The sequence below is a fragment of the Mesoplodon bidens genome (assembly GCF_964165515.1).
Source record: "Mesoplodon bidens genome assembly, chromosome: 2".
Taxonomy (NCBI): Eukaryota; Metazoa; Chordata; class Mammalia; order Artiodactyla; family Ziphiidae; genus Mesoplodon; species Mesoplodon bidens.
The window spans coordinates 181,203,630-181,221,663 of record NC_138177.1 but is presented as its reverse complement, the minus strand read 5'-3'; the positions used below and the strand labels follow the sequence as shown (position 1 = coordinate 181,221,663).

General features: G+C 48.3%; 1 protein-coding gene across 3 annotated transcripts; it reads left to right on the top strand.

Annotated features, from left to right (window-relative positions):
* The first annotated feature begins 180 nt into the window (after positions 1-180).
* PARK7 (Parkinsonism associated deglycase) lies at positions 181-16,263 on the top strand. 3 transcript variants are annotated; one of them, XM_081225649.1, is made up of 7 exons: positions 181-280; positions 1,394-1,511; positions 2,917-3,018; positions 4,812-4,871; positions 5,728-5,797; positions 9,494-9,580; positions 15,958-16,263. In XM_081225649.1, exons 2-7 carry the CDS (start codon positions 1,422-1,424, stop codon positions 16,116-16,118), a joined length of 570 nt encoding a protein of 189 aa, XP_081081775.1. In that variant the 5' UTR covers positions 181-280; positions 1,394-1,421; the 3' UTR covers positions 16,119-16,263. The 3 variants fall into 3 exon arrangements, with proteins under 3 accessions (XP_081081775.1, XP_081081774.1, XP_081081776.1); XM_081225648.1 differs by having other exon boundaries at positions 277-395; positions 15,958-16,261; XM_081225650.1 differs by having other exon boundaries at positions 280-304.
* The last annotated feature ends 1,771 nt before the right edge of the window (positions 16,264-18,034 follow it).

Sequence of the window (18,034 nt, the reverse complement as noted above, 5' to 3'; positions counted from 1 at the left end):
GTTCCAAATGGAATCAATCCCATGATGCGCACAATCTCCACGCTGAAGGGAGGGTGCCCCCACCCCGTTCTCCAGGGTGGGTTCGGCCGGATGTGACGTAACTTGATGCGAACGACACGCGTCTGCGCAGTGCGAGGCTGAGGAGCCGGGCCGGACGGCGCGCGTCTGCGCAGTGAGGGGCGATGAGAAGCCGGACGGCAAGCGCCTGCGCAATGAGGGGCTGAGCCCGGAGCGTGGCGGCGCGCGTGCGTGCTGGGTTGCGTGCCTGCGTGCGTCCTGGGTTGCGTGCCTGCGTGCGTCCTGGGTTAGTTCGGTTCTGGCCCTGTCGTCCTCCGGGTAGAGGTGCCACCGGAACGGGCTGAGGCTCCGCGTCCTTGGGAAGAGGCGAGGTTCAGGTCGGGGCCTTGGGGGAACCCGGCGTGTGCGCAGGCCGTGGCGCCGCGGGCGGCGAGGGCGCGCGGGCCGCCCGCTGGACCCTCGGGGGGTCCCGGAGGCGGCGCGGACCCGGCCGGCGTCTCGCAGCGTTTGAGGAGTGGGCGGCCTTCTGAGATAAGCAGACGGCGCCGTTAGGCCGCCAGCGTAGTAGCAACGCTAAAGCTGCCAGAATTTGCGTGCATAGCATCCCACCAGCCGGGAGCTAGTTAATCCTGTGTGTGTTAGCATCGTTTTACCAAGATCAGTTCACGGAAGACAAACTGCGGAAAGAGAATAGGCTAAAAACTGTTCAGACCCTGGCTTAGCAGCCGTCGTTTACAACGGCGTTTGCTAAGTGCAAAGAGAGAATCTAGCTGCATTGAGCGTAGTGAGGGGGAATTACCATTTTTCTCCGTTATTAAAAAAAAAAAAGTGTGTTCAAATATTTAACACTGTTAACCTCCCCCGAATTTTTAGTGCAGTTATTGGAACTAAAAAAAAAAAAAAAATCCCCTCCAAAAATCTCAGGAGCTAATTGCTAAAGAGTGTATTTCGTTTCTCACCCAGGTAATTAAGTTTAGTCGTTTCTCTGTGAAATAGTACTTGAAAAAAGACGACTTTGTACCTCCCCCGCATCGTGTGAAATGAAAGACCCATGTACTTGTGTCTTGGAAATTTTCATTTGCAATATATTATTAGAAATTGGATTTTTAAAGACATGATAGAGGAAAATCTAAACAGTACCAGCGTGTTGGCAACCTTACTGTGTTTTCATCTCAAAAAGCATCAGTTGAAATGCTGTGAAAACCAGTGTTAATCTAAAATGCATTTTTCATGTTCAGTTGTGTTTGTGTATCAAAACCTTTTCCTTAGGAGGCACTTAGTTCCTCTCCTTAAAAATGTTCCTAAAATTGAGGTTGTTGGCTCTTACAGAGTCGCAGTGAAAGTTTTTCGAAAATCTTTTGTTTTTTTTTTCCAGTTACATCTTTAAAAAATCCAACATCAAAATGGCTTCAAAAAGAGCTCTGGTCATCCTGGCTACAGGGGCAGAGGAGATGGAGACGGTCATCCCTGTCGATGTCATGAGACGAGCTGGAGTATGTCCCCCAGAGTTTTCTAGCCCTCCTCTCCTTTAAAACATTGTTGGATCTTTGTAAGGCATTTTGAATAAAGTAATGTTCCGTGTACTTTATGAAGTATTTCAAACGGACACGACAGTACAGGGACTAATTCCACCTGTTTATCTACTGTGCACATTTACTACTTGTTAACCTTTTGCTGTATTTCTTTCTGACCTGTGCCTTGCAGAACAGGTGCTTTAAAGGAAGCAGGCATTGCAAAGCCCTCTTTGTAAATTTCCCTAATCCCTTTCCCTTTCTTGCCCCAGAGGTAACTGCTGTCCTCACAGTGAGGTGGATCCATTCCATGCATATCTTTAAAGTAGCATTAGAGTGTGGTTCTCATTTTGCATGTCTGTGGTATAAACCTATATATACGCATACAACCATAGTGAATGCTTAAATAGCATTTACTGAGTGGTAGGTATCATTCTAAGCACTTACATGAACTTTTTTACATTTTATAACCTCATGAGTTATTGCCATTCTCGTTTTACAGTTGAAGGAACTGAGGCACAGAAACAATCAATAAAGTAATTAAATGAAGTGCCCACGTTGTAGTAAAGGTATAGATCCAGTTTGTCTGTTTAAAAGTGCTGCGTAGAGAATTCCCTGGCAATCCAGTGGTTAGGACTCCGTGCTTCCCCTGCAGGGGGCACGGGTTCGGTCGCTGGTTGGGGAGCTAAGATCCCGCATGCCGCACGTGGCACGGTCAAATAAAAAAAAAATAAAACTGCTGCTTAGTATTGCACTGTAGGAATATGCCAATCTATCCATTCCTTTATTGTTTCACAGCGTTCTAATACTGTAATGTTTTTGTACAGGTTTCACTGTTCACAGGTGTAGCAGGTTTTCTAGGCCTAAAAGGAATTGCTAGCTACATGGTTGATGTCACTAGATTTTGTCAAATGACTCTCCAGAGTACTAATGTGTGGGCCCACCAGCAGTGAGGAAACTTCCCATGTTTTCCAGTATGTCCAGTCAACTTCGTAAATTTTGGCAAGGCGGAGTAGTATTTCGTTGTTTTAACTTGTATTTCTACCTTAAGAAAATACCAGGAGGGTTAAATGGCAACAGCAACTTTGCCAGGCGGATTATTGATAGGATGATCATATAATTTATCACCTAAACCAGAACACTTGTGGGAGAAAGGACGCTCAGCAGACAGGGTGCTGGGACAGCATCTTTAATTCATACTGTTCCAGGCAAACTGGGACAGACCTAGTGATTAAATCTATTTAGCCATCTAAATAGCCTAAGGTCAGCATGGTTTGGTTGCAGTATTTCCTGCCCAGTTATTTTAAAACACAGGGCAGCTGTGGAAATGTTACTCTAAATTTATGTTTCAGTGTTCTTAAATATCGTGATGATGTCTTTCTCTTAGATTAAGGTCACCATTGCAGGTCTGGCTGGAAAAGACCCGGTACAGTGTAGCCGAGATGTTGTCATTTGTCCTGATGCCAGTCTAGAAGATGCAAAAAAAGAGGTTTGTTCCATATACGTGGAATTATTCCTTCCTCTGGCTTCTTCATCGGTTTCTTGAACTGTCTCTTGACTACATCTAAGACTGTTGTTAGCACAGACTTATTTTAAGAAAGTTACTTTGCTTGCACGTCTTTGGTACTAAACTAAGCCCTGGGAAGTGGAGGACTTTGCCGTTTTCCACTGTGTATCCAGGGAACCTGGCAGGTCCCTGATACCACGTGTGCGCAGTGTGGGTGGATGGGCGGGACCCTTTCATCAGTGTTCTGGCTCATACAGGCAGCCTGTCCTCTGCTTATAATTATGTTACCTAATATATAAGAGTCAAGTGGACATTTCCCATTCCTTTTTTACTCGAAAGCTACTTCTTATCTTTCCTTTATCAGTGACATAGAGACGTGGTTGTGTGATTCATGTTACATGGAACGACTCATACTTGATTTGTGGTTGGATTAAGGGAAGGGTAAGAGGTCCCCTGAAATTGTGTCACTTTTTCAGTATTGCGGTTCTTCCTTTTGAGGGGAACCAACACTTCTGGGAATCTGTCAAGAGCTGTGGTCCCTTTCCTCAGAAGCATGACCCCCGCTACGTATACCAGACACCTCTGCACACGGTTTCACCGGGCTCAGGCTTCAGGGGCCGGTGTGACAGGAGTGTAGGCTGTACCCTGTTGGATCAGAGCTGTGGCAGAAAAGCAAGCAGAGCCCTCTCATGGACGGCCATCTCTGCCCTCCTGGGGAACCTGGAGCCTGATTTCCCTATGCCTCACTCTCAAATGCATAGGAAAAAGTGTATTCCTTGCTAATCCAAATATTTCAGATTTATTTGCTAGATTGTGGAGTGTAAGAATATTGGTATTTCACATAAATTGTTGAAACTTTCTAAATAGCAGGTTAAAAATGAGAGACTAGAAGTAAATATTCCTTCCCTGTTCGTTTTTGTCCTGTGGTGTCTGGTATTGTTTAGTTCAGTTTCTGAAAGGAGTGAAAAAAATTCCGTACTTCACAAATATTGTTCTAAGCTTTGCTTGGTTTTAAAACAACATAGGACATTTTTACAGTCTTTAAAAGTAACTCTAAATAGTATACGTTGGACTAAAAATGTAAATTTTCATTTCGTAATTTGCTTAATGACTAAATTTTTAAAGCTTTTAACAATTTAAGATATTGTATTAAACCAATTTCTATTTGTAATTTCAGCAAGTTTGAAATCATTAGACTTCTAGGCTGTTTTGGTATCTGGGATACTAAAATATTACATCATTTTTATCCTCCAAGTTCCATTTTTCATAAGGTTAAAAAAAACTTTTTGTGCCTTTTAGAGTTTGTTTTGTTTTTAGTTATTTATTACTGTGTACATTCTTGTTGAACACAATTCACGCGGTGTAGACAAACGCAGAATCAAACGTGAAATGTCCCTTTCTTGTTCTCGCCCAACCCCCACCGTGCCTCAGTTGGTGATCTCCTTTGTCCGTGAGTGTCTGCATACTGTACACATGTATGTGAGGGCATTGAGAGGTGTGTACACACGTGCATCTACATGCGTGTGTATATTTATTCTTTGTACAGGACTGAGGTCATGATAGGCTTGCAGTTCTGCAGCATAGACATCATTTCAGGTTCCTGTACACAGATTTTCTGCATTTTTTACTAGTTACAGTATCCCATCGTAGAGAACCCCCTAAGTTAACTGTTCTTCTGTGAGCGGCTTTTTGCTCTGATATGAAAGTGTTCCTGCTTAACGCACACTTCAAGTGAAACATCCTCACGTCCTTTTTCATTTTTTGAACTGTTACAGGGGCCTTACGATGTGGTGGTTATGCCAGGAGGTGGTCTGGGTGCACAGAATTTATCCCAGGTAAATCTGGGGGGCTTCAGCGTCTCCTACTCTGCTGGGTTTGCTGCTAAAATATTTCAGGAAGGAGGCTATGAATAGATCAGGAGAAGGTGAAATTAACAAAGTGGTGTTCTAGCTTAATTTTAAAAAAACCGTTTCTAATAACATTTACTATGGAAGTAAGCGGAATTGGCGAAACAGTTATGAACAGATTCTGTGAATACAGTCCAAATGTAAGACTACTTGTTTTTTTCCCTCAACCGCAGCAGAGTGATGAATTTTGTGCTTGTGAAGGGTTAAGCCTAGAAAGGTAAAGAGATTGGCTGTCTACTCAACCATCGGGGTTGGGGAGGTCGCAGGGGGCTGGAGCTGCCAGCTTGAATGAAAAATGGCATAAAAGAAGCCGCTGCTTCTTCATTTTGTCTTATGTGAAGAGTCAGCCTGCAGGAAGAAGAAGAGAGAGAGGTGGCGGGGGCAGGGCACACAGAAGCTCATGAGGCATTTGGGACTGCTGAGCTCCATTCCCTGCTTTGCTGTCTGAAAGCACCCAAAACAACACATTTCCTCCCTTCTGTGCCTTTCTCCCTAGAGTACAAAATGGCAAGGGTTAATATGCCCAAGGGAACTTGCTTTTCTTATCTTTAAACATCTTTAAGAAAAGGGTACCTTTTTCTTATAATAAATGCCTTGATTGGGTTTAACGATGTAGAAACACTACGAATTTGGTAGTTTTTATATTGATGATTTAGCGGTATTGTTGAAGAATAGATGGAAGATCTTGTGGTTTAAGCTAAAATCAGATTCTGCCAAAGTTGCCAGCCAGAGATTGGCTGCAGCTTAACGACAGCTTGCTGTGTTTTGGGTTTTCTTTGACTAGTCCCCTGCTGTGAAGGAGGTCCTGAAGGAACAAGAAAAGAGGAAGGGCCTCATCGCCGCAATCTGTGCCGGTAAGTACAGAGCCGTCCTGTGTTCAAGTGTGTTGTAGGCTTTCTTCAAAAAATAGGTGACGGGGTCGTCTTTAATTACAAGATCGTGTTCCCAGTATTTCTTCCCCTTCCTGAGGCGTGAAGGACATCTGTATCGGTGTATTTATTTAGTTTGGGGCCTGAGGCTGATGGCATCTCAGAAATTACTACAGTTGCGTTTTCTGCCTCTCCCTGCCTTTGGTCTGCGTTCTGTGAAACTTAGTGTTTTCCCTGTTTGGTGGACCTGCAGGAGAACGTGGCCCCTCTGGCACTCAGTAAACAGCTTCTTACGGCAAATCCCCGTGCCAGGAAGTACTCCTGCCCGCACAGGGGCGGCAAGACTTGGGCCAGCGTAGCGTCACTGCTCTGCCCTGTGCTTGCCCTGGGGGGCTTCCTGCCTGGTCCCCAGTGTTCAGTGCTGGGTCTTAGGTACTGTATTCTCTGCCACTTAATTTAGAGTAAGGCTGGTGGTGCTTTGTCGATGTCTCTACATCTTTGAAACCTAGTAATACTTTGGTTTTTGATACCATTTTAAAGCCCACCCTTTCTGCTCTAATATCAGATGATATTCTGCCATCTTGCATTTTCTTCATAGTGTAATTTTGGCAGGTGCCTTCCTTATTCATAGATCTTCATTAAATGTTTGTCAAAAAGAGCAAATAAAGAGATGAATGTATGGATGGTTAAATAAAATGATGCGTTGATATTCTCTTCAATACAATAGACTTTTTAAAAGAAGTCGTAGGCCGGGGATCTGGGGACTGCATTACAGCAGTGGTTCTCGGAGTTTTTTGAAAGGGTTCGTAAGGGCAAAGCCCATACTATTAACACATTATTTGCCTTTTTCCTTCTTATTCTCGCAGGAGTGACATCAGAGTATGACGATGTCACCATTCAGGCATGGCTTGTGCGCTTGAGGATTCTTATGTTGTAAACCTGTCCCAGTTTTAATTTCTAGCGTGGCAGATATTGATAAATGTAACTCGTATAATAGCTAAAGGGGTCCGAAGACCCCTTTAAATGTTTGAGAAGCTCCGCATTAAAGACCGGGAAGGACTGAGGGGCAACCACCTGGCAAGCCCCGTCCTTCGGTTCCGGTCAGCACTGACCTCTGACCTGCCCTGGGGCTCGGGGATTTCTCTCTGCTGAAGGACGCTGCAGCCCAAGCAGCTGCAGCCCTCCTTGTGGAGGAAGACAGAGGTGCCGTCATTCAGGCAAGGGCTTAGTCCACCCCCCACCCCCACCCCCACCCCCCACGTGCTGCCCCTCACCTCTGCCTCATTCTCAGCGCTTCACCTAAAGGAAGGAGGGAAGGGTTTGGGCTGGGCTTGTCCTCTTAGGACTGTGTTGCAAGTAAAAAGCGCGTATCAGTTTGTCATTTTGTGTCACCACAGTAGCAGAATTATCAGCCACATCCGGTTCAGGGTTTTGTGTTCAGGCAGACTTGGATCCCACGCTGCTAAGGCACACAGGCCTTGTCGTCATTTACATCCACATGGTAAAGTGAACGGAGCTAGTGACCTGTTATCTTGTTGAATGTCCGGCACTGCCCCGCTGGGTGCTGCACAAAGTAGGAGAAGCGTGATGGCGTTTGGAACGAGTGATGGGAGAGATCCGGGTGTTTAAATCCGCAGATGAGAACAAGATGATTCTTAAATGTCGCAGCTAGGAATTGGGAACGGTTTATTGGACTGAAGGAATATTAGCTTAGCCCCTAATGTGGAGTGAATGGGAGAGACAGAAATCGGAAGGGAGGCTGTCTTGAGAAGAAAATAAAACGAGATTCACTCTGGGTGGGGCAGGGGAAGGAAGCCTGGAGGTGAGGAGCAGGCTGTGTGCTGTGTGCGGGCAAGCGCTGGGCTGCAGGTGCAAGCTGGGGGCGGTCGTGGGACCTGGTGTTCCCTCTGTACATCACCACACGGTGGCGCTGTTGGCTCTCGCCTCTGGGCCTCCCAAGGCGATTCTGTCCACTGTACCCTCTGTTCCCTGAACCTTCTGCTCGCTGCTCAGAGCTGGACCCCTGATGCAGACTTGGCCACGTTTCATCCACCGGAATCTCAAGTAATAGGAGCAGTTAAGTATCCCCTCGAGTTTTCCAGCTAGGATTCTGAAGCCCCGGCAAGCAGTAATTATGAGCTTACCGTACAGTCATTAATGTTATAGGCAGCCATTTTATCACCTGGAGGGAGCAGCCTAAATATGCCTGGCTTGCTGTGTGGCCTGCTGTCCTCATGTACGGTCAGTCATCGCTTGAAATTTGCTTTAAAATATATGATGTAGGAAATTATTTTTTCTTAAAATCTTACAAAATAAGAATTAAAGGTAATTCATGAACACATCAAATAAAAATTGAGATAATTACTCAATTTTTACACACACTCTTAGGATTTGCTACCAAACATAGCTCTCATATGCAGCATACAAGTAAGGAGGAAGGGGGCGTCAAGTATATTTAAGAGGCTTTCGAGTTAAGATATGAATGAGGACTTGGTATGGAACTGACACCTGACGTTAAGAGAGAAAGCTTATGTAATTACGTATCATTTGTCTGATCTTCCTGTTAGTAGCAGGTAAGATCTGAGTAGCCTGTAGGTAGGTCCGTTATACAACCACTTTATCCTTGGAACGGTGCTGTAAAACGAAAGGTCATAAGAGCAAGTGCTTGGGTTTGCTGGAGTTAAAAGTGTGCAGAGTCCGTCCTGGGACATTAACCACAGTGCACTGACCATTTAGAAGGCCGAGGTGCTCTTCTGAAGTTTTCCTAGGTGTGACATTAGGCCTTAGAAAGTTTTTCTTTTGTTATTTTTTGGTGGCTTAGAGGAAAAGGGTAGAAAAACTACTCTTCTAAAAGTTTTAAGATAACAAAGGTATAAAAGCTTTTTTGTCTTAGTCCCTATTTGAGGACTGTTACCTACAAAATATGCTTGTGATTATCCGTGAAGTTGACCATTCATAAAACTCTCAAGTTAGCACCAGCATATTTTTTTTTAACCTTCATTTTAAGAGGGAGCATGTAGGGGACCACAGGGGGCATTGGTGCAGGGTTCTTAAGTGCGTAGTTGTAAGACAGAAACGCCAGTGCCTTTGTATCTCAGACGTGGGCATTTCACAGGTGTCTCCTTTGGGGTGGGACAATGTCCCGTTCATTTTAATAATCCTACTACCTGATACATTGGGATAGACAGATGGATGAGTGCTAATTTTTCATTCTCAAGTAGAAAAATAAAACTAGTGTGTAAAATAGCAGCCAAGCCCAGGGGTTCAGAGAGAACTAGTTGCCTTTCATGTGTAACTGAATCTTCCATCTGCAAAGGGTAAGGCAGGACGTTTTGCCCTCCATGGTCTCGCCCTCCTTTGTACCCCTGTTACACTTGCAGCCTGTCCCTCAAGGGGGCATGTTCTATTTATCTGTTTGCTCCTCGGCTATAAAAGTAGATATTTTTGATTAAATGGTTATTGATGTGTTTTAAGTGTGTACGTTTTTGCCACATGTGCTCAGCAGATGGTTTATTATAGACCTACTTTACCTCTCATACTGAGAAGTGTTTAGTTTCAGGATCGTAAGAATATTTTAGGTAAGAGCCCCCTGATTTTGAAGAATATTTTTGCTGCTGCGATTTTTAAAACATGGGTTTTTCTGTGTCTACATTTAAGTCTTTTTCTTCATCTTCTTTTTAGGACCTACGGCTCTGTTGGCTCATGAAATAGGTTTTGGAAGCAAAGTTACAACACACCCACTTGCTAAAGACAAAATGATGGACGGGAGTAAGTACACGCTTATATTGTAATGTGCCAAAAGACCGACTCAGAAAGCTGTGCTATAGCATTGTCTCCCACTTGGTAGACAGTAGCACATAGGGATTCTCTGTGGGTTGGGGTGTGATGTGTTCCTCACTTCCTTTGCAAGTGTTTCAGCGCGAGAGACGGACCAATGGTGTGGGTGTCTACGTGTGCGCCCCCTGACGGTGTGGGTCTGCAGACATGCACCCTAACGGGGACACAGGCGCTGAGCCAAAGGCCGGCCTGGCTCGGAGTTGCTGCAGAATGCCAGTTTAACTAGTATTTTTACTCAATACTTTGCCAGCGGCCTGAGGGTAAATTTTAAACCTTGATAGCGATTTCAGAATGTGCCCTTTTGCCCACAATCCAAAGTAAAATGGACATTGCTCCCTTCTTCCAGAGGAGGCCCGGGTGGCAGGCAGGCCTGTTCCTTCCCTCATGGGCTTCTTTTATAAATATCAGCTAGATGTGTAACTTTTATTCATTGAATTTTCATGAAAACAATTTCTATTCATGGTAAAGAAAAAATGCAAACAGTACAGAAAGGGGTGAAGTAAGAGGAGATGTTTCTCTTCTCTCTAACTTCCCCAGCACCTTTCTACTTTTCAGATTTAACTTCTATTAAGTTTTCCTGTGAAACTCTAGAATTTTCTCTGCACATACTCATTGTCCTTTGCAGTTTAATATTGTTACTTACATGAGATCTAGTAAGTATATTCTACAGCTTGCTTTTTTAACCTAATATTGTAACCTTTTTTGGTAATTTATCAACTTTTAAAAAAATTCTCTTATTGTTGCTTGTCACTTGGAGATTATTTTTAAAAAGCACATCATTGTCTCTGCCCTCCAAGAGTTAACAGTTTGCAGAGACATGTGCATCAAATTTAAAAACATGAGGCAGTGTGTAATTAACAGCAAAACAATGTAAGCAAGCTCCTGGTTGTACAACTGTGTAGCCACTGCTGCTCAGTGTGACATTCAGAGCACCAACCAGGTAGTGTCTTTTGTCAGGTGGTATCTTCCTCTGCCACCTGTCCCTGTAGTGCATATCACAGGGAGGCAGAGACCCTGGAACATGCAGAGAGAAAGAAGAATCACGCTGGTGTGGATAAGTGCAGGGAATAACAAATTCCCACTTAGAAGCCAAAAGTGGCTCGACTGGCGTTCAGCCGGCGGGGAGACCGAGTGACCGGCTCTGTTTAAAACACCCACCAACCAAAAACCAGTGGCTAAATAAAAAGACTAATATTTAGGGAGGGTGGGAGGGGGGAGACGCAAGAGGGAGGAGATATGGGGATATATGTACACGTACAGCTGATTCACTTTGTTATACAGCAGAAACTAACACACCGTTGTAAAGCAATTATACTCCAGTAAAGATGTTGGGGGAAAAAAAGACTAATAGTATCAAAAGCGGATTTGAAAACAGCTGCGCGACTGATGGATTTTCTTGTCTATCTCTGTTCTCCTCTGGACTTATTCTGAACTAGAAGTAGGGCAAGTAAATTTTTTCTTATGTTGTTGCTCTCATCACAAAGTAAAGTGATGCATTTTTCATTCACTGCCTTTTTAAAAAGATTAATAGACCTTATTTTTTAGAGGAGTGTTACGTTCACAGCAAAATTAAGCAGAAAAGTACAGCGTTTCCCTAAACCCCCAGTACCCCACCCCATCCCCCTCACCATCAGCTTCCTTTCCTCCACCAGACGGTGCCTTTGCTACAGTCGATGAACCTGCGCTGATGTGTCATCATCACCTAAAGTCCATAGTTTATGTCAGGGTTCACTCTCGGTGTTGCAGATTCTGCATATTCTTAAATCTGATCCAAAGTAGTATTTTCTTGAAAAATCCATGATTTTAGTTGGCAGAAAGATACCAAGTTGTCAGTAAAACCATCTGTGTGAAAATTGATTTTTTTTTTTAAAGGCTCTGGTTTCTGGGCACTTTTTAGTGTAGGGATTTAATTTACTTTGAGCTAATGGAGGGGTTTTGGAGGGTTAGAAAGAACAGAATCGGGCCTCCTTTAGTAGTTACGACACATGAGAAGGAAGAAGGAGTGGAACATGTTCCCCATTATCTGCACATGTATCTTTGTGGCTCTTTCCTTGTAACGCCTCAGGAAGTTGAGGCGGATCAGAAGTAGAAAAAGATGAGATCGTTAACTCTCGGGCACCTACAGGGTATATTCCTGCGCGCTATCTCAAGCCTTGCAGCCCCGGTGCCCAGCAAGGCAGGTGTTGGCTTCACCTCGCCTGGGGAGGCGAGGCCACTTGTTGGAGCCAGGCCGGAACTGGGGCCCCGCCTCTGTCCTGGTGAGGCCCCCCACACGCCTAAGTTACCAGCATTGCATTCTGTCCTCTTACACGTAAGTCCTCTTGTAAGAGAAGAATGTTGGCAGTTTCTCCCCTTTCAGAACGTTCTGAGAGGTGGAGCTGTAATCGCTTCCTGGATGTCTCCTCCGGGGGGCCCTCTGTCTCGTCCTCGTGTGAACACCGTGTTGAGATCAGCAGGCCTGGCTCTGGGCTGAGTGCTGGGGACGCCGCAGCGAACAGGCTGCCCCTACCCGGCCATGTTTGCAGTAATGACACCGCCACTTCGTGCTGGCGTTTGGTTTGGTTGGGTTCCCATAATCATCCTGTTAGGTTGGTATCATCCGCATTTTACAGAAGAGAAAAAGGAGGCTCCGAGAGGTCAGACAGCTACTGAATGGCAGACCTGGATTTGAATCCAGAACTGCTGTGCTCAGGGGTCGGCGGCTTTTCCTTGAAGGGCCAGATAGTAAATATCTCGGGCTCTCTGGGATGCCCTGTCTCTGTGGCGACTCCTCCACCTGTGGCGCCCAGACCATGTAGGTGATGGGTGTGCAGGTAAAAGCTGCCGTTAGTTGCTGCCCCCTGCCCCCGGCCTCCCCAGGTGCTTCATCTCTGGGCTTTGAGAGAGGCTTTGGGGTGTTTGCTTAAAGTTAACAGGGAATGAATGCCTCCTGCGGGTTGGCCGGGAATTGGCTGGTGCGCAGGGGGTTTTCTTCATTGTCGCCACTAGGTGGAGGTGGTCTGTGAGTAGACCTTTTGCTCTTCCCGGTTGAGATTCTGAGAACATGGAACCTTTAAACATCTTTAACCAGTTCAGGCTGTATTTGTAATATTTTACCCACAAAGAGGTTGTTAAGTGAACCGTTTTAGAGCCGTGCCTCCCGCTGACCTGTCCGTCTCAGCTCCAGGAGACCCAGCCCAGCCAGTTTTCTAGTTCAGCATTTAAAATGATCTTTAACCATCAGGAAATGAGGTTAGATTAGGAAAACCTCTGGCCCTCAAACCAGGAATCCTCTTTTCTTCTAAAAAAGTGTAACTAGGAAATGTTTCACTTACTGTAGTCAGTTATTTCAGTGGGTGACGTGATTTTTAATGAGGTTTAGGAAGACATAAATCACTGAAGGTGTTATTCATCCACTTTGAAAGGACATGAGCATCAGGACGTGGTTTCTATAGCTCATTAATGCAGCAGAAGCATCTTGCTCAGGAGACTTCTTTTCTTTTTTTTTTGTTTTGGCTGCGTTGGGTCTTAGTTGCGGTGCGCGGGCTCAGTAGTTGCGGCGTACGGGCTTAGTTGCCCCGCGGCATGTGGGATCTTAGTTCCCCGACCAGGGATCGAACACATGTCCCCTGCATTGGAAGGCGGATTCTTAACCACTGGACCGCCAGGGAAGTCCCAGGAGACGTTTTTCTGTATGTGTTCACTGAACAGGCATTTCCTGAGCTCTTCCTTAGGCTCTGGGAACAGAAAAGGGAACAAGATAGAGCCAGGTCGTCAGGTGTTCTCGGGGCGGGGGTGGGGGGGACTGGCAGGAGGTCTGCACTGAGCGTGGGGGAGGGGAGGGGAGGGGTTCAGAGGCGGTGTGTGCGCTGCGTGCCTGGCTCTCCCTGCGGGACTGGGTGTGGCGGGATCTCACAGAGGACCCTCTGTCCTTCGTGTCCCACGTCGCTGAGTGGTGCCACCACCCGCCCACCCGGTTGCCCAGGACAGGCGGCTGGGAGTCACCCTTGATGTCTCTCCACATCGAGTCTGTCCCCAAGGCCTGGGCATTTGACCTCCGGGGTACATCTCAGACCTTCGTTTCCTGTCCGTTGCCGCTGTCCCGTCCAGGTACCGTTTGCTCCCGCCTGGATGCGGCTGCTTCCGTCTTCCCTCTGGTTCCTTCCGGTCCGGTCGCTGTGCGCAGGCCAGGCCCCGGCGTTTGTGCACCGTGACGTGGAGTTCAGGGTCACCTCAGGGTGCTGGAGACAGTTGGCGAAGGCTTCTCCTGGGGGCACTGGGTGTGCTCTGATGTGCGCTTCGGGAAGGTTCCCGTTTTGGTGGTGCTGAGTGTGAAGGGAACGGCAGCCAGCAGGGAGGCTGGACGCAGGGGTCCTGCAGTCAGGCAGCAGGCGGAGGAGCGTCTTTCATTCTTTCATTTACCTGGTACTCGGGGGCACCCGCTTGGTGCCATCAATACCCTGGGCCAGACGGGCAGGTGAAGGCTCAGCGTTTTACAGAATAGACAGTGAACAGGAGACAGACTGTTTCCTCAGCGCTGGGAGGGCACTGGCTGTGATGGAGTGACCTGAGGGACCTGGTCTAGAGAGGGGTCACAGGTGCCCTCTCTAGGGGCTCGGTGCTGATGCTGAAATTGAAAGAGCAAGTCGCTGAGAAGAGCTTCCTGGGCAGAGGGAGCAGCCCGGACCCCTCGTGTGGCCGTGAAGAGTGCAGTGTGCCCGGCAGCAGCTCCAGGTGGGAGAGGGCGGTGGGGCAGGTCGCGTGGGGCACTGGTGCTGCGCGCGGAGGGAGGGTCTGCTGACCGCCTGCCTGGCATGCAGGGTGAGGGCTGTGGGGGCTGGTGCAGGGAATCCCAGCTTCGTGCCCTGAGACTTGCCCGGAGGCGGTATCGTTTACTTCCTGGGAATATAGGAGAAGCACATTTCTTACTACATTTCCAAAAATACAGCCAACCGGGGCCGCAGAAGGAAAGCAGTCCCCGACAAGTGAGTGTGGTTTCTCCCTCCACGCCTCCCTCTCCCCGCTCCCGATCCGCTGTGTGTAGTGTGTGCTTGTTTGATTTTGAGGCAGCAGAGAGCGTGTGTGCGCGTTACCTAGGTAGTCGGCGTCACAGGTGGTTTCTACCTTCAACACCAGGTCAGCCTCATCCCCCTCTCCTCCAGCATTTTGTAGGGAAGGAAAAGTAATTTTCCCTCTACCCTTCTGAGTTCTTAGTTGAGACCCCTGAAAAAAAACAAAAAAGCTGGGGGGGCTTCCCTGGTGGCGCAGTGGTTGAGAGTCCGCCTGCCGATGCAGGGGACACGGGTTCGTGCCCCGGTCCGGGAAGCCCCCACATGCCGCGGAGCGGCTGGGCCCGTGAGCCATGGCCGCTGAGCCTGCGCGTCCGGAGCCTGTGCTCCACAACGGGAGAGGCCACAACAGTGAGAGGCCCGCGTACCGCAAAAAAAAAAAAAAGACAGATTGACCAGAGGAAAACAAGTTTATTAACATGTATACATGGGAGATACCCAGGGAAAAATGAGTAATTCCCTGAGATGGTTTAGAATTCTGGCTTAAATACCATCTTAATAGAGAAAGGGGACGGGGAGGTAGGCCTCTCAGGACAGCGTAATTGGCTTTTAGGAAAGATGAAGGGACCCTTCGAAGAGTAGATGGGAGGAATGATAGTTTGTGACAAAGTTTGTCTGGGTGTGGTGTCAACTTCTAGTTTCCTCTCCTGGTTGATGAGACTCCCGGGAGGGGATTTATGAGTTCCTTCTGGATGATCTGTCTTTAGGCAGGAAAGGAGATTCAGAGGAAGCCACTCCCTCTCCCTGCCTGTGCTGTTTTTCAAGTGCTTTTAGCTCAAAATAATCAGTATACCAAAGCAGCCGATTTTGGGGTGGCATTTCCTGAACTCTTGCAGTCATACTTTAGGGTGCGTCTCCTCTACCCTTCATTTCACAGAGTTGACACTCGTGTGTGTTGTGGAACAGAAACGTGAGTGCTTAGCGTTCACTCCGGCGTCCCCGCACACATACGAGGTCTTATTGCAGCTGCGTTGAAGTCACATGTGTTCACACGCTTCATTTCAGCAGTTGTTCACTTCTCCTGCTCTTTGCTGTGCGTGGCGGCCTCGGTATCTTCCCGCTGTGCTTCCCGAGCTGGGAGTGCCTAAGGGTTGCCAGTGACTGGCCACCTCGTTGTTGTCCTGGGGTTTTTGCTTGTGCTTGTTTTCATTTTCACGAGACCAGTAGCAGTGCTGTACGGGCATGGGACTGCTGAGTGGTGTGCCTTGCTGTGCGGCATAGCCCATTGGGACGTAACCCTTTTTTGTTTTTATTTCGAAGGTCATTACAGCTACTCAGAGAACCGTGTGGAAAGGGACGGCCTGATCCTCACCAGCCGGGGGCCGGGAACCAGCTTCGAGTTTGCTCTGGCGATTGTCGAGGCGCTGGCCGGCAAGGAGGTGGCCGAACAAGTGAAGGCCCCGCTGGTTCTTACCGATTAGAGCAGAGAGGTTTGCTGCTGGGTAATCCGTCCTCACCGTCCGCCCTCGAGTGCGGCTGTCACGTGACAGCTGCACGGGGACCCCTCCGCCTGCGCTTGTGGCCCCACATTTCTGAACCGCGACGCAGAATAAATGGGGCGTTCAGCAGAGCTCCTGATGGCTCCTCCTTTTACTTCTGGTCTCTGTTTTCTTGTGTGAAACCAAGTGATGATCAGCTTCGTTTGCAGCTCTTAGCTATTGATACAGCTGCTGAAATAAATGAATAGGAAACGCATTTTACACAGCAGGGAGGGAAAGCGCAAAACAGAGATTGAAAAGGCTTGTGAGGCTTGTGACTTCTCTCCCGTTCATTCACTGTATCTCTATAATGTGCGACTAAAAAATACCAGCGAGGTTGGCTGCACTGGTGAACTGTGGTAGCTGATCCCTCGTCTCCCGTTGCAGAGGGAGTCCTGAGATGGAATTGAAAACTTCCCAAGGCTGGCCTAGCCCGCCCTCCCTTCCTTGGGTAACAGTACCTGGCTGTTTCACCCTGCGAGCCGCCCGGCTCCCGCTCCCGTGTGCAGTGGGTGGGATGCACACCAGGGCTGGGCACACAGCCCAGGCCCAACCAGTCAAAGCCTGACACACCCTGACCCAGGTGGGACCGTCAGGCAGTGGGATTCAGTGCCAGGGCCTGTGCCCTGCCCGCTGGGGTTCTCTGCTGGGTGGTCAGGAGGGCCGGCAGTGAACCTGGAGGAAAAGGCCGGGCCGAACGTGGCTCCAGCACGACAGGCAGCAAGCTCAGAACGCGCTTGGCCCCAGATCCATCTGCACCCGAAGCAGGCAACACCTGGACTCGCGAACGGGAGCCAACAAATTCCCTTGGCTTTTTTGTTAAACCATTTGTAAGTGACTGATGGGACACAAAGGAACGAGGTGGTGGGCAGGCTCCTGAGGGTGGAGGACTGAGCCGCCGAGTAAAACTGCCGAACCACCAGTGTGCTTTGCTGCCTGTCTACCCCCCACTTCCCCCGTCTCTCCTTCCCCCCTCCCTCCTGGCCTTTTAGATGTGTGGGCTGTGAGGTTTCTGTCACAACTACTCAGCTCTGTCCTAGTAGCACAAAAGCAGCCACAGCCACTCCACCAGGCAGGCAGGATGGCCGTGCAGCAAAACCTTTATCAAACCAGGCAGCAGTGGGGATTGGACCCTCGGGCTGCAGTTTGCCTACCCCTGAACCGGAAGGCAAGGCAGATGTTACGGATGAAAAATGCAAACGTAACTGCAGGTTCTGATGAGCACTGATGGTGTGAAGAGGATGCCGGGGAGAGAACAGGAGACACTGCATGAGGGCTGGGGGGCCTCTGAGGTGAGGTCAGGTTTGCCCCTGCAGCAGCCGTTGGCTGTGCTGGACCTGCTCTCTGCCCAGCCCATTCCTGGTGCTGCAAGAGCCATTGGGAGCCACAGTCTGTCCTCTTAGAGCTAATACGTGGGATTGGGAGAGAGGAAAACATCTGCGTTCTATGAGGAGAAGCAAGGTAAGGGGGCAGTGACGGGCCCGCAGGGTGTATGTAGGAGACCTCTGTGAAAAGGGACCTGAGGGGAAACCTGGAGAGATCCGGCGTTGAGTAAGGCAGGTCTGCTAAGAGCATTCCAGGAAGAAGAAACAGGAAGAGCAAAGGCCCTGGGGCAGGAGCACTGGGGTGTGGAGGGTGGCTGGCTGGGGGTGGGGTTGGAGAGCTAGCTGGCACCTAGATGGGGAGCCCTGGAGGAGGACCCTGATCTTTCTCGGTTCAGAGGTTCTCTGTTGAGAGGGGACCCCATGGGGAGCAAGGGGGAGGAACCCAGAGGTGGGCGCCCACGTGGGTGAGAAGGCCATTCCCACCTTTCCGACTTGAACACAAGGTCCAATGGAGATTCTGTGTCCTGAGCTGGA